The sequence below is a fragment of the Anneissia japonica genome, unplaced genomic scaffold (genome assembly GCF_011630105.1).
Source record: "Anneissia japonica isolate Jap-2015-1 unplaced genomic scaffold, ASM1163010v1 scaffold281_len866295_cov195, whole genome shotgun sequence".
NCBI classification, from domain to species: Eukaryota; Metazoa; Echinodermata; class Crinoidea; order Comatulida; family Comatulidae; genus Anneissia; species Anneissia japonica.
The window spans coordinates 408,408-430,329 of NW_022728190.1; the positions used below are offsets into that span (position 1 = coordinate 408,408).

General features: G+C 32.1%; 1 protein-coding gene across 4 annotated transcripts in view; it reads left to right on the top strand.

The window, feature by feature from the left end:
* The window catches only part of LOC117113988 (C-terminal-binding protein 1-like), a 68,528-nt gene that overhangs the window by 15,465 nt on the left and 31,141 nt on the right, over window positions 1-21,922 (top strand). For 3 of the 4 annotated variants that reach the window (XM_033257493.1, XM_033257495.1, XM_033257494.1), the window contains exon 3: window positions 12,613-12,793. In XM_033257493.1, the coding sequence (XP_033113384.1) occupies window positions 12,613-12,793 (181 nt within the window). Of the gene's footprint in view, window positions 1-1,156; window positions 1,259-12,612; window positions 12,794-21,922 lie in introns of all 4 variants that reach the window. The other variant, XM_033257496.1, reaches the window with a different exon arrangement.

Genomic DNA, 21,922 nt, shown 5'->3' on the forward strand with positions numbered 1-21,922 from the left:
AACAATGAGTAATGTCAAATAAAAGGTAATTTAAGTTAATTTAATGTGATTCTGTATTTAAATGATAATTACCAATTAGGCATTAGTGATGTGAAATTTAAACATCAATTTCTTCATGGCCCATTTTTTTAGTGGCTCATATTTAAATGTTTAATCCTTTCAAGCCTGTTTAAAATGATTTCTCCAGCCTTTGACTGCCTGTCACACCTGCCTCCTTTTGATTATACACATTATCAGAATGTACAGTATTTATTTATTCTAAAGGCAAATGAAACGATGGGTCATAAAAACGGTGCTCAAATTCTGCCTTAAAACAAAAAGGCATAATAAATGTAATTACTTTGTTAGTATATCAGCAGTTTCGGTCAATTGTGTGGTGAGATGTCAACTGTGGTTATAGCTTTGTAAATGCTATTAGAGCAATGGTTTGCATTATAAATAGTTGCACAGTAGTAGTAGATATTAATAGCATCAGTGGTATTCATAGTGTTGGTTTTATTACCAGTCAATGGTAGTAACATGTAAATACTGCTGTAACCAACAGTTATGCTTAATTATAGACAATATTTGTATATAATTTTTAAAAGAAGATAACAGTAGTATATTCATTATTGAGTGAATTTAACCTCTAAATATTAAAAAACACTGCAACATTTTCAGCTAATGCACTTTTTGCTTTCTATAGTAATATTATTGTGTTGCTAACAAGAACAAATGTTGACAAAAATTATCGCCATTGACTACACAATATAACCTTCATCGCCAGAAAGTGTACACTTACTTACCACAAAAATAGTTTTTTTCTACTCATGGTTATTTATTCATATTCTAAAAATCATCTAATTCTAGTTTAGAATATTTTATACCAACATTAATAAACTTTTTCATTGTGTTCTTACACACTTAGTGTTTGAGTCTCCTAATTCTTTTCATTTGTTTTTAAGAGTTCATTTTCTACACTTTTCTTCACCAGCAGCATTATTTGTGTTTATAGCTTCGCCACGCTTCACAATAGAAAACATATCTTTATCGCTTTTTGCCATTTCTGTGTTGTCCTCATTTTAGTTGATTTATCATTACTTTTTTTCCTCTTTTATGTTAATAAGTTTTTCCTTTACTTGTTTTATGATTTGATTTTTCTCTACCCCTTCTCCAGTAAGGTTATCAGTTGCTGAAATCCTATTCAATTCCGCGAGTGTATACCCAGGACAAGATTCTGCCAGTTTGCAAGTGATTATATTTGAGACTGTACACAAAGGTATAAATAAACATTATTAATACAAAAGTATTTCCTCCCATAAAATTTGTTGTTTTTTTTCAAACCTACTGTGGGTTTCTTCCTTGCCTTCAAGCCAGTGAACAAGTTTGTTTACCTTTTTTAAAAGAAAACTTATTTTACTAAGTGGTTTTTCTAGTTTGTTAATCGTTTTACTCTTTTTGATATTTTATTGAGAACTAAAATGGGTGCAATTCATTAGTCTTAAAATCAGATATTGGAGAACTGTTGTGTGTCCATATATAGTCATGAGATGCTTATACAGTAATGTGATGTCATCATGACAATATTTAGGCAAACCACATGTTTTTGTCAAAATAATGTGATACAGTAGTCTGGATTGGGCTTAAGTCCTTGGGTCGAAGTGCCTATAATAATCATTGAGGAAAGATTGAACCTACAACTTTGTAATTCAAAGGCTTGCACTTTGCTAAAGTACCACTTAAAAACATTCCTATCTGGCATTAAGGCATTATCAATTGCATTCATTCCTGGTCTTTTATTTATTGATTTTACTAATTGATAATTAGTTACTAGGAAACTTTTTGCCTTTTAAAAAGTATTTTTGCTATTTAGTTAAAATTGACTAACATTACAACAATATTACCATAAGCAAAAGTACTATCATACATGCTAAATCACTGTTAGATCAGGAACCAGTAGTGAATATATTAGTATCTTAATAAATCAAGAAAAGCAATGGATTTTTTTTGTTACTTTGTATTGTGTGGTATTGTGTGTATGAACTTGAGCCTCCACATTTTTGTGTGTGGCTAGCCAGATATGTCAAGGCAAATATTGTCATGAAACAAAATATAAAACCAGTGCACATTTTGGCTGTGAAAATATTTTTGCTGAGTTTTAAAGAATATTTTATTTTTAAAAAAAAATTAGTAACTGATCATCAGCAAGCAAGCTGTCTGCCAAGTTATGTGTTAAGCAGATTTCTACAGTTGAGTAGAGAATGACAACAATACTTTTGATTAGGAGCTTAACAAAGAAAAAAAAAATAAAATTAGACTCTTAGATTTAGTCTGCTAGCTAGATTAGAAATTAAATGAAGTAAGGTTGTCATCCTGATTGATTGATGGATTGATTGATTGATTGGTTAGTTGAGCATGTGATAGTGTAGATATGATGTACAGTAGTTGAAACAGTCTAGATAAATACTATGATTTGTTGAGTGTTGATGTTACTATGGCGACATAAACATTCCCTTTTATTACTTGACTACTATTGAAGTTGAAGTGATTTTTGGGTAACTACATAATTTCAAGGAGTTCATAAATATTTTTCTCCTTCCATGTTCCAGTAGATGCAATAAGTTTGATTTATAAGATTAATATATTAATAACATTAACAACAATAATAATAATAATAAAACAATAATTTTATGTTTCTTCTATGAACTATAAAATTATAAATAATTTTGAAGTAGAGATGGATTTAGGTAATAATAAAGAGTAATATTGAAATAATTTAGCAAAAATATTAGTACATATTTGAATATCTTATTTTTGCTAGAAATTAATAATTAACCCTCTTGAAATGAATTATAATGAATATAAGATATTCTTTTTCCTTTTTAGAATTTTTTTTTTTTTCAAATTAGATAGTAATACTTATTAAATACTTAATTTTAGAATACTGAAATATTTTGAGTCAAGTAAGCACAACTTCGGAGTGACCACTAACAAGAAACTATTGTTTTCTTTTACTTGGCCTTACTAGATGTAACCTCGAATTATGTAGTTTAATTGTAATTTCTTATTTTAGCATTAATGATAGGTTAATGATACTTGATTACTTCTACATTTTACAGCCTTTGTTGTAGTGAAATCAAACAAGTAATTATACTTACAAAAATACTTTTAAGAAATAATTATAAAGTTATTAATTAAATATACTTAATGACTTTCAAATATTATAAACAGCAAATTTCAAGAATATATCTTTTCATTTCAAATTATTCAGTAAAATTCATAGAATAAAAAAAAAAAAAATATGAGATTGATGATCTTTGTTTTTATATCATTCTGTAATTATTAAGATATATTGAATAACATTACTGGAGCGGAGATACTGTACAACCTGTCCATCATATCGTACAAGACTTGCAGCATTAAACTGAGTGCTTTAACTACAGTAATGAATTATTCTCCACATAAAATGTCGCTGTAGGCTACATCCACATCAGAAATCCCCCGAGGATACGGACTTCGGTCCACTGTATAATGAAACATGCAAAGACCGTTGTGCGCTACACGGTTCTACCATCTGTCAATAAGTTGTTAGCCCTGTGACGATTTTATACGCACTGGCAGTAGAAATGATTAGAGTACCCTGTTATCGTAAGAACACCCGAATATTGAGTCTATACTATACTATTACAAAATTCTGCGTGTACCGTCATGCGATGTAATTTAAAATGAATGTTCGGGTCTCCACTAACGTATCGCACTCATCATATATTACAGTACGTCTTGTGACCTTTCTCTGGAGGTGAACTGGATTGACAGAGTAAACTGTTTTAGATCTAGGCTTTGACTTATTCAAGTCGCTTCCAACTGTATACTTACTTACTTATTTTATCAGCCATTGTCAATCCACTGTTGGATGAAGGCCTCAGTATGATTTTTTTTTATGACTTTCTTTTTCCCAACTGTATACCCGATGTTAAAAATCAGATACCCATTATTCATAATTGTTTATTTATAGTAAGGTCAAAATTGAAAGCAACAATAATGGGGAGAGATTTTGACTTGTATTAAAATATTTTCAGTACATTTTTTGTATTATAGTTTTAACAGTTAACATTCAAAGTCCTAATATAATTATGTGAGGTCAGCTTTAGATTTAGTAGTTGAATTACTTCATAATTACATTCAATAATAGAATTAACTTGTCAAGCACATGAAAGTAAAAATGTTACATAATACTTTCATTTTCCTAATTAACTTAGAGGCGCTCTTCAATAAATTAGCTTGTGTTACATAGTAATGATGTAGGTAATAACTGTAAATAGCAGACCTTTTAATTTTTTGTGCTTATGGATTATAGCACTATATAGAATAAAATTCTTTTTACATTATTGTATTACTGTTAAATTTTGAATTACGGTGGCCATAACTATCGAGTGGCTAGTACCATAGGTCTTATCGTAGGCCAGTATCGCAGGCCATTACTAGATGTCGGTATTACTGGTCAGTGCCACAGTCCCATAATGCATAGTGGACGTGAAGATGTATTTCATCTGGTAGAGGGTCAGTTATTACTAGTTGTAGAATGAGAATGAACAAAAAGTAAATTAGGGAAATATATATAAATATTATTTATTTTCCCTTGATTGAAAATTTAATGATATAACCAGTTGAGAATATTTTAGTACGTGCTCGGAGGTTGTTGATGAGGACATGCGTGTACGCCTGGGAGGCTGTAGGCAAGCGCTAACGATGAGAATTGATTTGTAATAGCATGATTTCATCACACACATACATATGGCCATTGCACGTGTTGTCAGAGCTTGTGGCAGAAACTAGAGCAAGATTTCTTATTCGTTCTTAGATGAAAGCTACTATTTATGGTGATGACGAATGTCACTTATTATCGATACTTGATTGACAGTTGGTCTTGAGTGATGATTACGCTTTTGTGGAATTATTTGATTTTGTTTGATATAAAATTACTTGAGATAGATTTGATTGATTTATTAGATTGATTAAACTGTTATTGCTAAGTAAATGTAAAATTGTAAAAATAAAAAAAAAATCTTGGCTTTTTATATTAAAAGGTGGGATATTTAACCATAAGATTAACTACCGTATTTATTGTGAAATCTGTGAAACACTAAAAATTTTACTTGAATAAAATAAGTTATCTACATAATCATAACATTTATATATTTTCTGTTAGTATAATAACTGTAACAAAATATTAGCAATAAAATAGTATGATTTGAAAGTTGTCAGTATTATGCTAGTGTGTTATATTATGTAACTGGTATTAACAATATGGTGATAATACTGGGTGTTGGTGTTATATTTTATAATTTATCAGTATAATACTTCATGGTTTATTATTAAACATTAAGGTTTTATAATATTTATTTTATTATGTAACTTGAAGAAGCATTAATAATACTGGTAGTGGTAGGAAGTATACATTTTATGGCTATGACAAATAATGTATTATTTTATGAGTAGCTAGCCAGAATCGTGGGTTCATTATAAAGGGAAATTGAGGCCAGCAGTGAACCCTTGCATAAGTCAGTAGGCATACACCTTTGTACTGATATAATTATCTCGGTAGTTTCTTAGAATAGGAAGTACAGTGCAACTGGTGCCACAGACTAAGTAACCTTCCATCAACAGCGGCCCATGGCTAATCAGGATGTCGGTCCCCGCTTCCTTTTTGTACAAACTGAAACCCATTAAGTACCAAAGCCTTTGTTTGGTGGAGTTTTATGCGTACTCTATTAACAATTTTTGATAAAGACTGATACCAATTATATTTTATCCTCCACATAAAGATTGAAAATGGAACATTCATGCACAAAATATAATATCAAAATCTCTACGAACAATGGCAATTCTATTAAATATTTATATTTATATTAAAGTATGAATAATTACCCTATTTACAATATTGCAGATTATAAAATATGGATCATCATCTTATACCAGCTAATAAATTAATTAGATATTGAATACATCTGTGTTTGCTACATTAATAATGTATAATAATATATAAATAATTAATCCAAGTATGGATCCTAAGTTGTAAGGTATCTCTAAATATGTTAATTCATAGTCTATTGCATGAAAAATATCTACAACTGGGTTCTGGTTTTGTAAGAACATTTCATTCAGTATGTTGTATAATATTAATAATATGCCTGCCATATCCTCTCTTCCCCACCTTAAATACATAAGTTTATCCTTTAACTTATTTACATACTCTGGCCCTGGATTTAGTCCTAATCCTTATTTACTTTTTAAATCTATTGTCTATTTGTGTATGGGTTGAACCTTTTCTTGTTGGAGTTTTCCTCTATTAAAAGAGTAAACCAATAAATACTACTGTATATCTTATCTAGCAAGCTACTGTTCTTGCTTATCAAATAACCCAGTGTATTTGGAAGTAGCTCTGTAGTTAAACTGTGCTTCCCTGCAAATATTAGGGTTCTGGGTTTAAATCTTTTGTTAAAAACGGTTCCATTTCCTTAATTTCATAATTTGATTTAGTGTACAGAATCATTGATCCATTCTACAGTTGGCAAGTTTGTTACCTATTTGGATAATAGAAATTTAAACAAATATCTTGAAAGTATGTGATACTGATGAAGTATCATGGTGGAGTTTTGTCTCTTTTCTGAATTGAGTTGATGATGCCTGATTAGGAATTCATCAGCTAGACAGTATCTCACTTATTTCAAGGTGACTGATTGTAGTTGCAGTAGCGTACATGTAGATAATAATCAATAAAGACGTTTTATCTTGTGAACATAGGTTTAGCCAGCGAGCCGTCCGGCCGTCTTTTGGACGGCCTACAATTATTTAGGACGGCCACTTTTACCGTGATGGCTTGGACGGCTTGTACTAATCAGCTCGGCCTAGCCTAATTGGGCCTGGTCTACCTTTAGCAAATTCTTTATATTCTTCAAATCTATCAAATGTTAATTAAACTAAAGCTAAATCATATTTACGTTTAAATCATAAAAACATTTATTGATTGAATGTACATTGTTTTCGTACCAATATTCGGTGGGGATTCCCAAAGATGGGTGTGGCCCGCCCGTCGGCTCAGTGCCATGCCACTGGCTTCCATTTTGGACGGCCTATTTCGTTTTTCTGGCTAAACCCCTGCTTGTGAATGTTATAAGAATGGTAGAATGCATAATAGCTATGTACCCATACATTTAGGCTAGGTCATGCGGGAGAAATAAATACCAGATTAATGTGTACAGCAGCTGCATAATCTAAGGATTTCAGTGTGATGAATGTATTGTTCATTTCGTTTGGTAGAGAAACAAATTATGTCATTTGCATATTTTGGTATTGGTTTTGGTACATAATTATGTACCGTATTCTAGCCACCATCTATGTTGCATTTTAGTATTGTATCGAAAGACAGAAAAAATTTGACTGTTTTATTAATCAAATGCTAAGAGGCCAGACTATCACTTAATTAGCAATGGGATTCCATCAAAGCAAAATTGTTTAAGTGCAAATTGATGCTAAATTGGTGTCAATAAACTTATTTCTTTTGTCCCAGTTTTACTAGTTTGGTCTTAAATTACATGAAAAAAAGGAAATGGCAATCTGTATAAATAATATTTTAATTTAAATTCTAATGCAATGAATAATTGAGCTCCAATAAAGTAATGATATAAAGTATATAAATATAAATTAGTACAAAATGAAAGAGGTGAAAGGTAACGGTTTTACTGCTACATGCAATCATTGGAGTCAAATACGGTATTGCCTTACATACTGCTGCTACATAATTATGTTACTAAAATTACCGATTGGTCTTGATTTATAAAGCGTCATTAATACTTTCGAATAAATGCTTGATGGTTTGTAGAATTTTCTTGGAGCGAATAAGCTAATTGAAGTCAAATCGTTTGCACATAATGATTAACATAAAGGAATTTTAAGCAATGCTTAGTGTCTAGTAAAGAAAAGACTGGTGGGGCAATTAAAATCTGTTTTCCTGTTATTGAGGGAATTTTAGCAGCCTGAATAGCAGCACTTTATTTGAGGCATGCTGTGCACCGGAAGTCTTAAACTGCAAGGAAATACGTTGTTTTAGGAAGTGATTATTCTTTTTTTTTGGCACAAAAATTCCATTTAATCATTTACGGTATGATTGACATAAATTTCCTGACTAAACACTCAGTTTGTACTGGAGAATACTCAGCCTTGTCAACAATACTGATTAAATACCTGATTAATTCGAATAACTGATACATACCATTACGATGGTAAGATTATAAAAATATTAGCGAGTCGTAACGAGTTATTCAGCAGTATAATAAAATGGCCACTCAAATAGAATCCTAAATTAGATAATCTTCTCATTTCTTAATTTGTTTTTGGAATTATTACAAATGTTCTTCAGATAGATAAGGAGAGTGTGATGGATTAAGATTAAACCTCTTTGTATGCAGTTTTAAAAGAAAAGTGATTTATTGCTAATGGGAAATACACAATATTAAGTGTTGTTATTTCCCTACAATTTAACATCAGCTTATTTAGTGTGAATGTATGTATAGGATTAAATTTTGAAGGTTATTGTTAACAATAACAATTTAAAGATTACTCTTGTAATGATTGGTTCATTATTGAATATTAATGGATAATTTTTAAATGGGATGCCCTAACTAAGATTTAGGACCCACACAGGTGATCATTCTCATTAAAACAATTTACTCGTCTCAGTGTGGAATTGAATTTAGTAGGCTTAATGGGGCACTAATCAAGTACTTACTACCAATAATAAGGGTGGGATAAAAAAATATATTTGCATTATTGATTTTAAAATTAAAGAAACTGTATAAACTTGCAAATGTAATAATACTAATACTAATCAGTTTAGATTTGAGTTTGTAATATTGAAGTTTTGTACATGTTTACACATTATAATCCATAGTAGTATTTCATTAGAATGTTGATGGTATGCAGTCATGAAAATGTACGATATTCTCCTAAAGCAGGTACACATTCAACTCTTTTTATAAGTCAGCATATTAATTTGAAATACAATGGTTTGTAGCATGAAACAAAATGGCTGGGTCTAAAATAAGCTAGTATTCGTCTGTAGTGTCCAGTAACTCTCTAAGGTCTTTGTTATTAGCTGCAAGTGAATGTGTGTGGTCGTATATGTTGAGATATGTATAATTACATGACATTGGATCCACGTCTACCGAGAATTGATAATTATAACATACATCTAACATATATTTTTATTAGGGGTTGTTTTTCTTTTGGTGCAGGGTTATAAGCGTAATGAACTGTGCTTGGAGTTCATAACATATAATAAAGAAGGAATATTTGTGCCCGAGAATCCATCATTGTAAAAACAACCTTAGCCTCAGGGATCTCATCGGCAACATGTCAAGTTTCGGTCATAGTTTCATCCATCATTGAGTCCATCCCTAACTGTTTATGTACTGCTAGTACAATGTAAGGTACCTTAAATGCTTTTTCAAAGAAACAAATACTTTGATTGAGTGTTGAACATTACGGTGTCTTTATGCCGCAAGCGAGCAGTTGGACGCGGTAAAGTGTTACAACACTAAGTAAACTAATAGCTGACACAGACCCGCTGTCATTAGTTGCTGTTATTTGCGAAACCATTATTTTTGACACATCCTTGTTTCTAATAGAATTGTTAGTTAATGTCGACAGAAAACAAATTAAAAGAATTTGTTGTTTAAATACCAGTATTTTTTAAACAAATTGTGTTAGAATTCGTACCTTTATATAGATTTTAAACCAATGTGACATTTCAACAAATGTCACCAAAAAAAAAGCCGGAAAGGAAACCGGAATATTTCTTTTATTTGCAGATGTAGGATACCAATTCTTTTTAGAAATTTTATCTATTTAATAACCAAAATTGGCATTGACATAATATGCATCATGGTTGCTATAAAAAATTATTATTGACATTACAGTCATTATCATTGGCTTTATCTAATAAAAAAAAAATTGTTTTTTTGTAAAAGAGAAATAGTAGCAGTGGGTGACTGCTAGGCGTAGGAGCTGCACACTTTGGATACAACTTTGGCAATACAAAGGAAACTTGGTAAAAATGACATGCAACTTTTTGAAGGAATTATAGGGGACATCGGAAGGAAGTGCAAGAAAACAAACTAATGTTATTTTTTTATTTACTTGGCCAGTGTTATTCTGGATACATTATCAACATGATTATCCTCATCATCATGATTAGAATGAAGTAAATCCATGGTGAAGCAAATATTTTTAATTAATTAATTAACCTTCCCCTGAGGCATAGCCCCTGAAAGAAGTTGTCTAGCCTTGTTTATTGTTTACTACATATCTTTAGGAAAATTCAAGTATACTTTATTTGTAACATATCTGCTGTCTTCAAGGCTCCTCGCTGGAGTCCATTGATAGTCCAAACAAATATAATTCTAACATCTGGATCAATTGATGCACTACATGGGCAAGTCAAGCCCAGCGTTTGGCTGACCACATGTGGAACGGATAAGTATGTCTGTGAATGAATGCCTTGTGTATCCCGAATCTTGCACGTTTATTACGCATTGTTCATTTGTGTTGATAAATCCAATGTTTTTGCTTATTGTGTATGAGAATGGTGTATGCCAATTGCATGTCCTGTCTCCTTGGTTAGATAATGTGTTGCATTTTACATTAAATTTTGTTGATGGAAATTGCCATTCTGGTACCAATAACCCATGGTCTATATTTTGTATTGACATCTTAATTCTGTTAAGAATAGGTATTAATAATAATTTTCAGAGGTGAGGAATTATACTGTAGGGAGAAGGGAAAAGGTAAAGGGAATAATTACTTGATAAAATTGTACTAAAATTTCATCCGTCGGTTAAAGCTGGAATCAGAACTGAATTTTGCAGGGAGATTCAGTAGGAGAAAGGTGCATTGAGCAAACATACATTTAGGAAGGAAGAATGTGTATTGTAGATATCTATATTTTATCAAACAGTTGAAAGATCACCTTGAATAATTTCATTCAATTCAAAAAATATACACAGTAATTTTAAGATTAAAGATAGACAATTCACATTGATCCAAGCCATATTATTGTAAATTCGACCAGTGTTGTAATTTATTTATACTGATCCTTATTCAATTGGATGCTCTTTTGCGAGCTTTTATAAAGTTTCTTGCATTTGTTGGTAGGCCTTCATTCTGTTATTTCACATAAATTATAGAAACTGGAAGCAATTGTTAAATGAAAAGGAAGATAAATACTTACCGATATACTTACAGCAGGTTCATCAAACTTATTTTTAAGGCTTATGTGGACTTTGTTACATTTACTCTTATTTCACTTAAGGATTTTATAAATTGGGAGTAGATTTGAATATTATAGTGAGCACTTAATTATCCTAGAAATTTATAGCAAATGTTTTAACTTCAATGAAATCATATAAAATTTCATTATACTAATTCTTTAAACATAAATTTTAAAAAATTCAATTAATTTTCAAGGCTTAATGTTAATTTCTTAATTGACGAAATGAAAATGAAATAAAAATTTAGAAAATCAAAATCATTTAAAAAAAATTAACATTAAAATGCAAGGAAAGAATGTAAAAGAATCATCTATTTTAATTTCCTATTTGATGAAGCTTGTATTATTTATTTAAAAAAAAAAATGAGAAGGTACAGTATAACTGCCAAGTTAGAGATCAAATTAGTTTTTTGGCTTTTCCTTTGATAATTTACTATGTCAATTTCGATTTGTAATGTAGAACAGCTCATTTAAGTGAGTTAGGGAAGGAAAAGTAGAAATATGCTAAGAGGAAGGAAGATATGAATGAAACTAGGCATATTTTGTTGGTTGGAGGTCCCGTGAGTACTCGACCTAGCTAACTCATAGCCAGTGTTGTCAAAAACCAGGCAGAAATGGTCGCTGGAATGGTGTTCTTGTGAAACGGGAAACTACCGTCGATAACCTCCAATATCGTTGGGATTTTAATACATGGTTCATGTTCTACTGTAGGACATTTGTAGGAGGTAAATGTTGTTTAGAAGGTTAGAAATGGCTAGGAAGGAAGAATGATTCAGGTTTTAGGACATTGGAGAGAGCCTATGCCAACTATATTGCCAGGCCTTGTATCATTTCACAGAAACCAGCTATTACACATATTTATGCTAATGTGTGACATACACGTATCTATTAACATGTTGATATGCTATTTCTGAGGTTTTTATCTTGTTCAAGTAAGTATTTACTTGGCATAATCGGGCCAGTTAATGCATTTTTACTCCCATATGGCTCCAGCCTATTTTCAGCTAGTTGAAATTGAGAATCGCCCATTAGCCTTGTGGGTAATTGGTATGTTTTTACTGTAACAATTAATGTTTTTTTCTTTATGGGAATAATTGATTTTTTAAAAATTTATTTATTAAATTAGTATCCAAAGGTCTTGTGTAATATCCTCCTAATTAGCTACTGGATAAATATATGATATTTAATTACTGTTCACTGTCTTTACACTCTTAATCTCGCTTTTGAAATATATTCTAAACATGTTATTAAACATTTTTCTTTCTTTCTCTCCCAATTTTTTGTTTCACTCCTCTTTCATATAATAGTTACGTATTTGTAGCTGCCATTTCTCTGGTGGTGAGAAAAAAGAAGGCGATATCCCTGTTCCGGACCCGCAAGTGGACACGCCGATCTCAATCGATATTAGCTCCTACGTGAGGCCTCGCTCCCCTATGGATAAGAGGAAACCGAAAAGGCCCAGGATGTCTGTTGATCGAATTGCTGAAGGTATGTATCAATTGATATCAATAATTCATCAATTTTAATAATCAACCAATTTCAATTAAATTATAAAAATAATAATTATTAAATATTAATTGTATAGTCAATATCAATAATCAATTAATATTATCAATAATCAATATAATTTATATATTTACTTTCGTATATATATTTACAATAGTCATTAACTAATAATATAATAATTACCAACAATTGATAACTAAAATAATTACAGTAAGTATCAATAATTTGTTTTTTTTGTGGGAGTGAGTGGAGTTGATAGATTTTACGGTATACTTAAATTAAATGATAAGAGTATATTTTAATTAAATCTCAAAGCTGCATTCAACAATAAATATTACCCTTATCTTTCAAGTGATTTCAAAAGGTTATAATGTGTTGTATTATTTTATCATTTCCGATCAGTCCTATGACATCATTGATTTTTTTACTCATAACATCACATCCACACTACTTCTAGTCGACCCCTGTATTGACCCTAAACATAACTTAAACTAAGATTTCTTTTGATTATTACGTTTGGGCCCAATAAAAAGAATGATTAGTTTATCATCCTATCTAGGCTGGAAAAGTGATGAGGGAGGGAGGCTTTAGAAGACTTGTGGGCAGGGATGATAAACTAATCATTTTTTTTTATTGGGCCTTAGTATTATGAGATTGCATTCAGCTGATTTCACATACCATTGTTTACTTGAAAGAAAGTTTACTGGGTGTTGGCCTACACTGGAACACAATCAGCTACTTCCTTCCCTTTGGTCTGTGCCAATTGTTGCTATGTTAATATTCGTTTCAAGTATGTGCTTGGTAAATCAATAAATGTTACAAACTTATTTTGTAGATTGTTGATGTTTTAATTAATTTAATTAAAGAATAACTAAATTATTTATATCCAAAATGAAATTTTAAAATTATTTTAAGTTATTAAATTGTATTTTTATTTTGTGATTTTACCAATCTGTTTAAACAAAACATTTTTTTAATGTAATCATTCTCTCAGAGCTACATTTGAAGCAATTGATTATTAGGAAATGTAGGAACTGCACTGCTATAGGCGCCATTAGGGCCAAAATAGACAAACATTGGCGTACGAACAATACTCTCAAGCAGTAAGGACAATAAAAATTGCCGTAAGGACAATACAAACTGCCGTAAGGACAATACAAATTCTCGTAAGGACAAGACAATCACTCGCCGTACAGACAAGACACAATTCGCCGTAAAGACAAGACAAACACTCGTAAGGACAAGAAAATCACTCGCCGTATGGACAAGACAATTCGCCATACAGACAAGACAATTCGCCGTAAGGACAAGACAATTTATAAAGTTGAGGGCAGCTTATTTTAAGAGGCTACCAGGTTATTTTTAGCACAGAAACATAAAACTTTTCTGACGGCGCGAAACTTATTTATTAAACATGTACAGTCGACAACTCCAATCGAGCATCTCTTTCGCAACTAGACCAGTGGTGGTTTGTCTATTTTGGCCCTAATGGCCACCCATACACTGCGTGTACTCAAATTTGTAGAAAATTTTGCTTATAGGCCTGTCTCAATAAGCCACCATTGTATTACACAATGGTTAGGATACTGCACACCTGTTTTCCCAGTGACACAGGTAACGAGTTGAGTGGCCAAGCAGTTGGTAGAACTTGAATAAGTTCTCAAAATGAAGGGCCAATAGCTCGTGTGCACTTTAAAGAACCCATTGCATTTTTTGGAAGAGTAGGGGTTTACTCCGATGCTATGGTTCATTACAGCCCCTGTCGTCTTGGAATGATTTGAACATGTAGCTACTATAAGTGGCTATTTATGGCCGCTATGTAGTGTCACGGACCACCCCCATACGTAATTCAGCACAATGACGCTGCTAGTTAAGGATTATTTATATCTCACAAGTTTTAGTCCTTAATGTATCCCAACTCAAATATTATATTAGAATAAAACAACCTTTTATAGATTCATTCATGCTCACAGGGGGAGGGGTAGTGTGGGGAAATTCCCCTTGGCCAAGGATAGACCCTCTGTCAGTGACGGGCTGAAATAGTTATTTGCTGTTCCAACCAAAGTTATTATGATCACATTTCCTGATACTGTAATTTAAAAGCACAGTTTTTACCATCTTGCGATCGTATCTTTCCTCCGGGATTTTGGTTCGGGACCATGACTGGGGACCCACGATTCGGACCCTTGTTGGATCCATGTCTGCAAAATTTTTTGAATCCCCAATGAGTTTGCTGATCCACTGCCATATTCACTTCTTTATTGCGACTTTTTTTTAGTGTGCACTTTTGTTAAGTTGTGTATTTCATTGTAATTTTGCATTATTGCTTCAATAATTGATGGTTCTAGCATCTGTCTTTGATAAAAGTACATTTCTCTGAAAGACTCACAAAACATGGTGTACTATTCATGAAGATAAGGTTTCTTTGCCTTTCCCATTTAGTGGTTAACCTTTGTTACCATACCCCACTTAATTTTCTACTTTAATGTAATATGTTAAACTTGTTTACTACTTTCCATGGTGAATATTCAATATCTTATAAGCTAAGATTAAGCTAGGGACCTATTTTAGTTGTGAGCATTGGTGGTTGTTTCTGTAGTCAAGCATACAAATCAGTTTTTTTGCTGTCAAACTCAATATGCTTATTTCAGACATTTCTGATGAAATAAATTGTCTCCTTCCGTGTTTTTTTGTTGGAAATTAGACTTTGGATTTAAGATTATGTAGCGTGACACCCATTAAAGGATATTCCACGACAATCCAAGGGCGTGTATTCAGTGTGGTCCTGAGAGTGAATTAAGCAATGTACCAGGAGATAATTACCCGCTTTTTCCGAAAAGTGTACTACATTTTTTAACGTTTACTTATACCATTTTAATAATAATAATAATATGTAGGTGTCCATATAGTGCTTTACGCAACTAAGTCTTAGAGCGCTTACCCACATTATTACCCCAGTCATTGGAACGATGCCTATGAGGGAAATTCCATAGTTTGGTGCAAGAAATATATAGGCGCATTTTTCACCCGAATCTCCTCAGGTACCCACTTATACTCTTGAGTGGAGAGAAGCAATGCAGATAAAAGTGACTTGCTTAAGGATACAAGCGAAATGCACAGCGCTCAAGGGGTTGAAACCATGACCTCAAGGTTGGGAAACCAAACCGTTCCCGCTGTGACAAACCACTTCCAATATTGACTATGGAACCAATGGGTTAAACGTTGTTCCAAAAGACGTTGCACTATTTTAACCAGCGTTTTAGCCTTCTAACTGAAATGCAAGGAGAGCAGTGAAGGAATTACACTAGAAGATCTCCATGATGGTTGCAGACATGTACAGTGGCTACTAGTATTACCAGTTTAGTCAACTGAGCTTGTATTTCATGAGAGTATTCAAACACTGAACATGACAACACAAAAATCTGAAAGGGTTTAACTGTCTCAACTTAAGGTGTTACACATGCACATAAAAATCACTTGCCTTTGATTTTGTACATACACTTCATGCATTATGCATCCCAGGTACCTTTGCAAAGATATTTTAAGCACGTATTTGACTGAATTTTCCTTGATTTGCTTCAAATGTTTTACTATGATTTTTAGATAGGATTTTAATGTGCTTTTAGCAACAAATTACCTTATTGAAATATTACCTTGCAATACCTGTTGATATATAATATCTACAGTACCTCTCCATCCTGTAATTGTTGTAGCTTGTATTTACATCTAGCTACATGGAGGTTAGAATGTAATGTACACATGAAAATGTGTGTATGGACAAGTTTGTGTCTTTACTATGGTATGCTCTTCCCTTTAGATAATTAGAATGAGTGTACACATGAAAATGAAAAGTGGCTTGTATAGTAAGTGCCAAGTATATGTAAATTAATCTATTAGGGTATGTACGTAAACATTTTAAAATGCAGTGTACAAATAAAAATGATAAACATGCATGAATGAGTGATATGTCTGGGAGTTTGTATCATTTTGCTATGTATCATAACAGCGATTAAAATTTAATGTGCACGTGAAAATGACAACGCAAGTCAACGAGTGACAAGCATGTGTGAACAAGTTTGTATTCGCTAGCCACCAGTGAAGTGATTAGAATGTAATGTACATGTGAAGATGACAAGCACAAGTCAACGAGTGACAACCACGCATGAACAAGTTTGTATCCTCACTACTATATACAGTATACCAGGTAGGTGATTAGCATGTAATGTACATGTGGAAATGACAAGCATATGTGTCAACAAATGGCAATCATCTGCAGGTAATATTATGTCCTTACTTCTACCTTATATACCAGTAAGGCAGTTAGAATGTAATATACACATGAAGTGCCAAGTGTGCATGAGCGAATGAAGGTTAAAGGTTGGCATTTTTACTGCACAAAATAGGAGGGTTTCTATATGCAAAAACAAGTGATAAAATTGGAAAAACTAGGAAAGTAGGAACTCCAAGACAGCACCCAAACTACAGTTTGGGGATGCCCTCGTTGCTAATCAGGGGATTGAGATTGACAGGCAAATGTGAACAAGTTTTTATCCTTTGGTAATGTGAAGTGGGAATGGTTTGGCTTCCTAACCTAGAGAATTTTGCTTGTGTCCTTGAGCAATGCACTTTATCTACATTGCTTCAGTCTACCCAGCTGTATCAATAGGTACCAGGAAATTGCTAGGAGTAACTGCGGTGGGCTAGCGTCCCACCCAGGGCGAGTATCACACTCTTATCTGCCTCACACTACATGAAACTGGGGATTAGCTCCAGTCCCATATGAGCTCCATGGCTTGGTAAGGATTTACTTACGTGCTTATAAAGTGATTACCGGCATATGTAATTTAAACATGAAAATGACAAACGTATCAATGTATGATGAGCTCACATGCACAGGTTTCTAGTAATGTACATTATAAGGTTTCTGCTTAGCCCTACCCATTGGAAATTGTTGCAGAGGTCTCGCAATAGTGTAAATATACGTAAAACACGTGCGTTTGTGGGACAACATGTATGCGTGTTAGACGTGCATATTCCTGGTCCTGTTCTGATTGGTCAGTTAAGTTTGAATGACAGCCTGGAAAGGTTCATTAGGATGTACTCTACCCATGAAAAAACGAGTTAATAGTGTGTGGGAACAAGTTGAATTGTATTAATACTACTCATTGTACAAGAAATCTATCTGTGTATTGTCATGTTGTTATGAACAATAAAGTATGGATGGAAAAAATGAATACAACTTTTTTTTATTAGTATTATTAGTTTCATTTTTATTTTAATCCTGTTGATCGTCAATACAGTAATGGATACCTATTATAGAAGAGGACGTGGTTGGTCGTATACAGTACTAGTGTTGCTTCTGAGTAGGAGCTGATAGAGGGGGTTATGTTTAGGAGAGCACCTTTTGATTGAAAAAACACATTGTAGAGTAGAAAATGACTTGCAGTTGATTAAACCCCTCTTTTCCTAAAATGAACCTTGATAAATTACTGACGATAGAAGATTTTTAAAAGTTTCTTCCAAATTCAACAGCAAGACTAAATACTAAACCAAGTATGGGATGGTACAGTGCACAGTATACTGATTCTCTTTATGAGGCTTAAGTGTCATAAGAAAACAAAATATTGTAAGATTTGAACCCAGCACCCTTGGATTGAAAGGAGAACATCTTGAGTGACGACCAGGCTACAACTCCACCAGCATAAACTATGTCATTATAAGCACAATGGAGATTTGATGTTCACATGTTTGTTTTACATCATGGTATAGTACATTTATAGAAAATCATTGTTACTCAGGAATGCGATATTAGCTTGAGGGAGAATGAACATCGTATTTTGTAGAATCTCAGTCGCTACTAGATATACATGCTTACATCATGTTGAATTTATTTGCACCTGTTAATATTGAAGGCTTAATATAATATTTCATTTATTTCGCAAAAAAATGTTAAAATACATAGAAAGGACAAAAAAGTAGAAAGGACAAGACAATACCCTTGTCTATTAAGATTTTATACTATGACATTTTAACTGATTGTAGAAGCTAATTATCTCATATTATGATAGAGATATATTTTATCCAAAAAAAATGTTTGTAGTTAGAATTGGTCTTTTAGTTGATTGAATGGAAATGCTTTCAAATTTTGTTTAAAGTTTACTCTGCTGACAATATTCATTTTCAAAGAGACGTCGAAGCTTAAAATGAAGATGAACGTTTTTAAAATAAAGGAGTACTTTTTACTATCGTCCATTTAATCCTGTCAATTGAGTAGCGTAACATACACTCACATAATAAAGAAATGCTAACAATACTTTATCCAAAGACTAACAGCTATTCAACACGGACTGTTTTAATGTTTCTCGTCTTGAATTGAGATTAATTGTACGAAGATGATGTATTAGTAACAAGTTCAGCTTTGTCAGCAGCGAATAAGCAGGCATTCTTCTCAGATGAGTACGTGGATAACATAGCTAAACTTGAAGATGCTATGAAATGAGTGAGTGATCCGCAACTTGATTATTTCGTGTTTTGATTGCTTTGTGAGGAGCTGAGAGGGTTTTCGAAAACGAGACAATCCGACGTGGATGGGTAGATGCCAACTCTTGATCAGTATTAACCGTATCATTGATTACAGTTGTCAGAATACTTTGTAAACATCATCATTTGCATTCGGTGATTGATGACTTTTGAAAAATTTTTAGTACTTTTGATGAGAAAAGAATTACAGTATTTAGTCCAAAATCCGGATGCTTAAAATATACTAACCTACATAGCCTCGGAGTTGTATATTGTGACTGAAGTATAATCATAACCCATTCTATTACAACATTCCGTTAAAGGATACCGAAATACCATTAAGAAAGTATGTTACTATTAAAACAAGATGTAAGTTAATAAAGATACAAGATTGTTATAATATCCTTAGACAAGACAATAACCATTTCCCCATCCGGTTTTCTTCTTATATACGTTTGTATATGAAAATTGAAGTATTTTTTACTAATATTATCATTTTACATTAATGTTGTGAATGATAAAATGTTAAATTGTTTATAAAATTAATAAAATCTAATTATTTGACCTAAAATTGATAGGTATCGTGTTCTAAATTTACACGGGCAATGCTAATCTTGTATAAAGAAACAAGGTAGTAACTAACATTTATATATCGTTGCACCATAGATTAAAATCAACTTCTTTAAATGAAACATCAATTTTAACTACTCAATTCAAATCCTGAATTTGTCTCATTATCGTTCGGAAACATTTTTGATGATGTGTTTTCCACGCTTGGACTTAATATTAGAAATTTCTACTTGTGTTAATTTCCGGCCCGATTGTACACATAGATAAAGATTTTAAGTTCTGAGAAATTTGATATTGTCAACTTGAGCATGAGAGCACTGAAGGACAGTCATACTCTAGTCGGGATATTGATTACGTGGATTTTTCTCCTTGTTCCTACGTATTAAGGCTGTTCCTGTTTTCAAGCTATCATCTCCGATGTTGACTCATGGATTTTTTTTAGCTTACCTGTAATGCAATATAGTAACTATGTTTTGTTTCACCGTTTATATAGCGCTTTCCAGTGAATGTGCTTTTTAATTTGAAACTATTAACTATTGCACATGCATGAAAAATTAGCCCAGACCATATAATGTATTGGTTTCATACTCTTAATCTTGGGTAGAGAAACACATTCTCTTGTCCAAGGACTCAATCAAATGATCAGAAAGGAATTGAACCCCAACCTTAGAGTTAAGAGGCTAAATTGCAACTGCTGGCCCACCTGCTTCTTTAAAATATTTTCTATATTACCATTGCATTTTAATTATTTAAATTGTTGAAATTCCACTTCAGTATTGGTATTAAAAGTCAACCTCCTCACTTTCCTCCCCTTCCCCCAACCCTTTTAACATGGTGTTGGAAATCATTCTACAGTAGGTAGGCCCTGTTCAATGGAGATCTGTTGTTTTATGCTTGAATTTTAAGGAATCACATATAGTTTAACCATTATAATTCTTGTTTATTTTATTTTGTTATTTTTTTTAAATTTGTTTACTTTATCCTTGAGTTGAATCTATATAATTCTAATCTGTATTTTATTTATAAAAAATTAAGCCACTTGATATAAGATGATACAATTTGATGTACATCTTGCACCATAGAGCAAAGAAACACTTACCTGGATTTCATTGGGATTAATATTATAGGGGATAGGATTCTTTGGAGGGATTACTAGATTATTAATCCGATTATGATAATCTAAACAATGATATATCATTGTTGTACAATAACTACTTATTGTAATTAATAATGTAATGCCATCTAGATATCTTGTGTACTTTCAAATATGCAAAAAATTCACAAAAAATTTTTGAAAAGTAGTACTGTAGAGACAAAATAGGGTTGGAACTATTTCACTATCTGAATAACAATAATTTACTTAAGATAATTGAAGAAACTTCATCTTAATCCAATAATAAATATTAAAATAAATAATTAGTATAATAAATATTGGGTTGTTTTTGGTTGGGTTGTTGCTGATAGAGTATCAGTGAAACGTTGTGCAAGTATGTTTTTTCTTAATATTTTTTATAATTATTAATTAGATCATCTAAAAGGAAACAACAACCCAATAATACTTTACTTGTTGGTTTTAAACAAATTTTAATTATTATTAGTCTTATTTTGTTTGTTACAGAACCGAAAATGATAATAGTTTTCTAGAAGTAATATGTCTTCCTTTACTTATTTGTTATGAGGTACTGGTACCTTTTAGCTAATGTCCAATTGAAGTGCATAGAATAGAAGCTGAGTAATTGGTATTGGTGGACAGGTTTTCATAATAGGCATCTTGGTACTATGATCACGATGACATGGACTAATTAAATGAAAACATACATTATTTCCTTTTGCTGATCAATTGTAAATAAATAATTTTCCGTTTATGTTCTCAAGACCCCACTCCAAACTGTTTTATTCGAGAGGGAACGGTCTAATCCGTGTACCCAACTACAGTAGTTAGGCACCAGATCAAGATTTCTAAAATAATTTAGCATAAAAATAAAATGTAATTTTGTAAAAATAAATAATAATGTAAATAAT